At 57.3% G+C, this 6923-nt stretch overlaps 1 protein-coding gene across 1 annotated transcript; it reads left to right on the top strand.

Annotated features, from left to right (window-relative positions):
• The first annotated feature begins 1817 nt into the window (after nucleotides 1-1817).
• Nucleotides 1818-4733, top strand: LOC124672181 (B3 domain-containing protein Os04g0386900-like). Its single transcript, XM_047208454.1, has 5 exons — nucleotides 1818-1884; nucleotides 3358-3470; nucleotides 3639-3729; nucleotides 3840-4030; nucleotides 4315-4733. The coding sequence occupies exons 1-5, from the start codon at nucleotides 1818-1820 to the stop codon at nucleotides 4618-4620; spliced, it is 768 nt and encodes a 255-aa protein (XP_047064410.1). The 3' UTR covers nucleotides 4621-4733.
• The last annotated feature ends 2190 nt before the right edge of the window (nucleotides 4734-6923 follow it).

Genomic DNA, 6923 nt, shown 5'->3' with positions numbered 1-6923 from the left:
AGCCGAGAAAAACGCGATTTGCAGTTCAAAGTTTGTGCATCTGCAAAACAGGTGTTCGACGAAATGACACAGCTCGATGAAATATTTGGAACTCGCGATACAGTTGTTCGACGAAATGAGAGAGGTGTTCACGATGATAATGCGACACAAAAAAGGCACCGGCGATGCAAATCAATAAAGATCAAGCCGACGGCGAGTTGTCGACGCCGCCATCACCACCATTCGCCGCTGCAGCTGCCGCTGTCGACGCCGCCTCCTCCGCATCAGCTCGAGCCGCCACCGCTGCTCTCCTTCTTGCCAAGATCTCCATCCTTGACAAGTCCCACCATTCCTTGGTGAAGGCATCCATGGTGGATGGATCCATCATCACCACCTTGTTCTCCTGTGCGATGAGCTCGGCCATGGCGCGGTTCTCCTCGGCAATAGCCCTCTTCTCCTCCACGGCTGCCTTGCGCATCTCATCTTGGTGAAGGATCTCCCACTTGGCTTGCTTCTCCTGGCTCTTCCTCTCAGCTATAGCCCTCTTCTCCGCCAAGGCCTTGTTGACGAGCATCTCCTTGGACCTCATCATGTCGTCGATCTTGTCTCTCAAACCGGCGGCCTCGGCTTCCTTCCTCAACTTCTCTTTGGCCCTCTTGTTTCCATCCGGCCTCCCCGAGTTTCTCTTGGTAGCGATCACATCATCCTCATCATCGTCCAATTGCTCAAGGGCTCCCCTCGCCGGTGGTGCTTCCTTGTCCCGCAGCGTCCACTTCTCGCTATGCTCGAGCAGCTTCCAACAATGGTGTAGTGTGAACGGCTTTCCTTTTGATGCCGGCATTTGCTTGTACCTCTCCATTGCAATGGCCTCCCAATCATCGACGTTGGTGCCGCTCGGAGGAGCATTCCTCACTTGCTCAAGGCAGCCGCTCCAATGGCTCACCGTGTTCTTGATGGCGTCCCATCGACCTTGCAAGGATCGGTAGGTGCGCGATGCCGTCAATGCATTGGGCGGCATGTTCTGGAAGAACGAATCCTCAATCTGGTGCCAGTAGCGCTTGCTGGTCTGATCGGTGCCGGTCACGGCATCGATTGACACCGACTCCCATGCCTTGATCAGACCTTTGTCTTCCACCTCGCTGTAGTTCGCCGTGCGGATCGAGACCTTCTTTGTCGGGGGGAAGGGTTGATCAGCACATCGGCGGCATCCTCTTGAGTGATGTCCTCTGCAACTTCGTCCTCGCACCCTTCCGTGGCTTCCTCCTCCTCGGACTCGTCGGGCCTCAGCTCGTAGTCCATCGCAGCCTCGTGGTCGTACTCATCACCGCCGAGTGGTGCCGTGTCGATGTCGATCGCCGCCGAGGTGAGCATGTCGACGAACGAGTCGTTCACCGCGCGGCTGCGAGGGAGAGTGTCAGCTGCCGCGTGTTCACCGCCGCCGGCAAGTTGAAAGAGGAAAAAAAATGTACCTTGGCATGCCGTCGCAGTCGGCTGGTGGAGGAGTGGGTGGCACCGGCGCAGTCATCAAGGCCTCCATCGAACCCTTCTTCTTCAGCGGCGGTTTCTTGGCGACGGCCTTCTTCGGCGACGGCTTCTTGGCGGCGGCCTTATTGCCGGTGACCTTCCTCACCGCGGTTCTTTGTGGGGGAGCGAGCTTGGCAGCGGCTGACAACGCGAGGACCTGCGTGGCCAGCCGCTTGCGTTTGGCCGCTTCCTCCACGGCCACAGGGCGGGGAGCGAGCTGGGCGGCGGTGACGGGCAGCGCAGTAGGGTTGGCGGAGGCGCTCGATTCGACCTCCGCAGCGGAGAGGGGGACGCTCCCAGAGGTAGGGGCAGCCATGGCTGCGCGGCGAGGTGGAATCCGGCGGCGGAGCGAGCTGGGCGGCGGCGGCGCGCGGGAAGAAGGTAGGTGGGGATTTTCCTTCGCGCCAACGCCTTGCACGCGATGTAGATCGATCTGCATCCGGCCGCGAAATCTACATAAATGTAGGTTTGGCGAGGGCGGAAGCCGGCGCCTGCAAAAATATTTGCAGGTTTGCGCGATATACGGGATCTGCTCGGGGTGTTTTTTTGGCCCAAAACTACAAACGAGCGGTTATTATGCAGTTTTGGCAAATATGTTGTATCTGCTAGAGATGCTCTAAGACCACCATGGCGAGTTCACGTAGGAAGGCCCACGGGCACTGGCCCACCATCGCCCCGAGCGGTACAGGCCTGAGAAGCCACCGATACTTTTTATTTTTGCGAAACACGGTACAATCAAAGACGCTCATACATACGCGCACACACTCACCCCTATGAACGCACACACGCATACCCTACCCCTATGAGCACCTTCTAACCATCCTAACCATCCAACCACGGGTTGGTTCTCGAGAAGCCAACGATTCCACCAGGATTAATTGTTACTCTAAAAGAAACCAGGATTAATTGTTTTAAGTAATACTATGTAAAAAAATAGCATGTCAGTTCGACCTCAGCTCTTCTTACTTCCTGCAGAAAAAAGAAAACAAATCAGAACCGCAATGGCCATGTGTTTGACATACAATATCGAGAAAGAAAACAGGCCAACAGCGATGGCCACCGCGGGCAGGCCAGCGGCGTGAGTGCCAGGGGAGAGGCCCACCGGCGCCACCCTCACGCCATTTCTCAACCCCATCTCGGCCTAGGGTTTGGGTAGGGAAACAACGACATATCCCTGCACATCGACATGGAGAGAAGGGCAAAGCCCGGAGTAGGGAGGAGGCCGGAGGAGGCAGGGGTAGGAACGGGAGACAACGACATACCCGCGTGGTGTGCCAAGTGTTCTGTGCGGGAGCCTGTTCGCGGAGATGAAGCGAACCACTCTGCTTCGGGAGTTGTGATTCTAAGCTAATACGGATGTCTCGCCCTCCTAATTTTCTACAGAAGAAAACGGCTTCGCTTGAGGAGGGCTGGAATTGCCCCCAGTTTCCATATCCTAATTCTTTTCGCCCCCAAACATCTAATTTGAAAAATCAAATTCTAATTCTCCAATTTAGGATCTAATTTACCGCGTCCAAACAGGGTGGGTTTTCTCATAATGCAAAAAAAAAATCCGATTGCACAATATTAATATGTTTTATCCCCATGATACCTAACCCATACATTTGTCTATTTCAACCATTTTTCCAGCAAACCGACTTTTTATTTTATTTTTGAACATATTTTTTTGTACAACATAAAAAAAGATCAACTCTATAATTAATCTGTTGTGGACAATACCGACGAAGGCGTTATAAAATTGATTAGCCAGGTGGGAAAATAGGAAAATGCTGGATTCTCCCAATAAAAAAAAGGCCTGAGTGCAGGTTGAGCAAGCGGCCCCACTTTTTTCGTGTGGTATCATACTTGCTTCAGCTGTATCCCAGAAGTCATACGGAGCAACGGAGGTGCCATGCATTGTGCCGCGTGACAGGCTTTGGCTTCTCCTCCTCTCTTCCATCCCGTTGTCCTCTCCAAATCTAGCAATGGTAAGCATGCACCACATAATCCAATCCCTGTACTGCCCACCTTCTCCATCTCTCCTTGCAAGATCCACTTGGCCTTCTTCAGTCCTTCTTCAGTCCCAAACCATCTGCCCTGGTACTTGACTTATCTGTTACTGTGGTCTGATTTCTGCATGCTGTGTCGATCTTCAGGCAGAGCCGATGCCAACCGATTCCAGTACCGCGGTCACTCCTCCCCTCAGTCCGAGCCACGATTACTCCAAGGAATCACGCGGCATCGTAGGTAATCGCTTCGATCAAAGGAAAATCTGCATGCGTTTATTCCCCTTCAGCTACCTGCAAGTGCTCCTTGAGAAAACCAGCATGGATGGACTGCTCTTGCGATGCATGCAGGCTCGGATCACGGAGTGGCCAGCTCCACAGGGGACATTCCTGCAGGCCGTCCTGATGATCCTGATCTACAGTTGGGGAATGCGCGCGTGGAGGCGGAGAAGACGCAGCCCTGCAGGATTGTCCCTCTTTCAGGGAAGCCATACTTCGCATGTGTGCTATGCAAGTCACATGTTCAGGCCCCATTTCAAATGGTAAACCGATGCTATAAAATCACAGCTAGGTCTCGGTGTTGGCATAGATCTGATTCAGTAGCTAGTTTACTCTGAACTTGCTTTCCAGGATGGAATTACTTCGTTCTGAATTTTTATTAAGTAAAGATTTGTCCCTACAACTTAAGTCGATGCGTCAGTGAAGTTTCCCTTGTTCTGTACCACTAAATTTCCGTTCTGTTTCCAGATTTGCAATTTCAGTTAGTATTTGACTGCTTAGTTTGTCCTGACATTTTCTCATCTGTCTTGCATGTCGGTCTGTTCAGGTGGTTCCAAGGTCGTTGGCATCGTTCCTCCCATCGAAGTCGACGCCGGCGACCCTGACGTGGCAAGGCCGGTCCTGGGAGATGCGGTTCACCGGCGGGCGGCTCATCCAGCGGCTTGATGCAGGATGGAAGAGTTTCGCGCTGGACAACGCGCTGAGGCTCGGCGACGGGTGCGTGTTCGAGCTGGAGGCGGGGGACGGCGAGAGCGTCGTGTTCAGAGTTCAGGTGCTCCGGGCCGAGATCCCGGCGGGGATCCGGGAGAGGGCCGGCGGGTACACGGCGTCTAGCCCCCTCCTGCTAGACTAGCGGCGTAACCGTAGCGTATGCAGCCTATTGACAATCTGCCATGCCATGTCCTGTTGGAATTTGGTACTTGGACCTGAGCTCGTCCCGAGAACAAAGACACAGTGGATTGGACTGGTCGAGCCATGTATGTTAGTGTAATGCTTATCTAAATCAGTGTATCGGAAATATAAGCTGTAAGGGCATCTCCAGCGACGCGACGCATTTCGGACGTCCAAACGGACGCGTCGTGTCTGTTTGCGTCGGCCAAATGGTCGAAACCGTCTGGGCGTCCGTTTGCATAAGGGGTGGCTCCAGCGGCACGACGCATAATTTTTTTTTTCATTCATACGCCATAATTTACATGATAAAAAGGACATAAAAAAGCCAGAAAGGCGTGCTAAAATACGCGCTGTCTACTGGTCGTCGTCGCTGACGAGGTCAATCAGCTGCGGCGTCGGCCATGGAAGCTCGTACGCCGGCGGTGGAGGAGGTACCGCCGCACGGGCAGGAGGTTGTGGCCAGGGATCCCACGCTGGAGCAGCAGGAGGAGCGCGGACGTTGGAACGCGTCGGCGTGGCCGGAGGAGTCGCCGGCCTCCCCTGCGCGAGCGCTGACTCGCGGAGGCTGGATTGCGAGCCCGTCCCACAAAGCGAGCTCGTTGAGCTCGTCCTGCTCGCTGTTGGCCAGTGCCATGGCAATGGCCTCCTCCTCTGAAATGTCCGGCGGCTGGGTCTCCGGATCCCACGCCGGTCCGCCGTCGTCGTGGTCGTACTGCGGCATGGTCACGTCGCCGTCCTCGTCCTCGTCGCCGTCCTCGTCCGCGTCCTCGTGGTCGTTCTCTTCTTCTTCGGCGGTGATCTCGCGCTCGAAGTAGTCTACGTCGGCGAGGTAGGCAGCGCGGCGCCGCGCGTCGAACTCCCACGTCCCGAAGGAAATCCAGTTGTAGGAGTTTAGCGCGTACGCCGGATCCTTCCGCAGATCCGGCGGCAAGATCGCTCGGCGGTGGCGCACCTCGTCCCGCCGCTCTCGGCCCTCGCGCGGCACGGGGGGACCGGCACGCGCCGCGAGTTCAGGTACCAGCCCCCTCCCGGCAAGTTCGCGTACGGCCATGGTACCGGCCGGTTTTCCTCCCATAGCTGCCGCGCGAGGTCAACGCGGACGTACCGGCCGACCCGTGCCTTCTTGCCGGAACGCGAGCCGCTAGCCTCCTGGTCGTTCTTCGTCTTCCGGAACGGCCAGCATTTCTTCCCCGTGGCGTCGGTGTGGTGGATACTGTGGGATTTTAGCAATGGTTTTGGTAGGAGAAATGGGCGCCGGTAGCGTCCCTTTAAGAGGCTCTGACGCCATCTCGCCTTCAATGGCCTGCCAGTGCAACGCCTACTAGCAGCGCACGCTCGCGGAAGCCGAGGCACGCCATTAACGCGGCCCCTACAAAGGCTGCAGCGCGCCGCCCAGAAGTAATACCGCGGAAGACGAAGTAGTTGTGCCGCTGCCAGGCGGGCCCGCGCGAGGACCGAGCGGACACTTTGCGCGTCCGCGCAGCGTCCGCCGAGACGCAAACCTGGCGCATATTTGGGCCAGGTTTGCGTCTCCGCGAACGGCCCGGTCACTTTGCGTCGCCCCGATGGAGGTGGTGCCAGACGCATTCCGGTCACGGCGGACACAAACGGTCACTCAGCGTCCGTTTGCGTCGCGCCGCTGGAGATGCCCTAAGAGCATCTTCACTTGCCCCCTCTAAGGGCATCTCCAACCGAGCGACCCAAACGGACGCGCTGGGCCGTCCATTTTGGGCCGTTTGGGTGGCCGAGTGGACACGCGGACGCGGGCACGAACGCGCTGGGCCGTCCGTTTTGGGCCGTTTGAGTGGCCGAGCGGACACGCGGACAGCGGCCCGCGTCCGCGTGTCCGTTTGGGTCGCACGCTGCGCCCAACGCGGCGACCCAAAAAGACGCCACGTGGTTCGTCTTCCTTGCGCGGCGCTGCGCCGTGGCAGGCCTCGACGGGACAGCAATGGTGGGCGGTGGAACGAGCGGGAAAGTTCCCACGCGCACCAAGATTCCCGCGCGCGCGAAAAGGCCATTGGCGCGCGCTCGCGCCCAAGTTTCCCGCCAGGCCGCCGGCCATAAAAGACGGCGGCGGTCATAGACCGCATCACACCCGCTCCGCCGTCCTCTCCCCCTCCACCTTCTCCGGCGCCCTCTCCATCGCCATGCCGCGCACCCTGCAGGCCACGTGGGCCAAGCTCTCCCTCGCTGCCCGGGCCAGGTTCCCGCGGACGGAGGAGGAGGAGCGCGCGGACTCGCGGTGGGTCGCCGATGACGAGG

This window comes from Lolium rigidum, chromosome 7, assembly GCF_022539505.1.
Source record: "Lolium rigidum isolate FL_2022 chromosome 7, APGP_CSIRO_Lrig_0.1, whole genome shotgun sequence".
Lineage (NCBI taxonomy): Eukaryota > Viridiplantae > Streptophyta > Magnoliopsida > Poales > Poaceae > Lolium > Lolium rigidum.
This window is presented reverse-complemented; position numbering and strand designations above follow the sequence as displayed.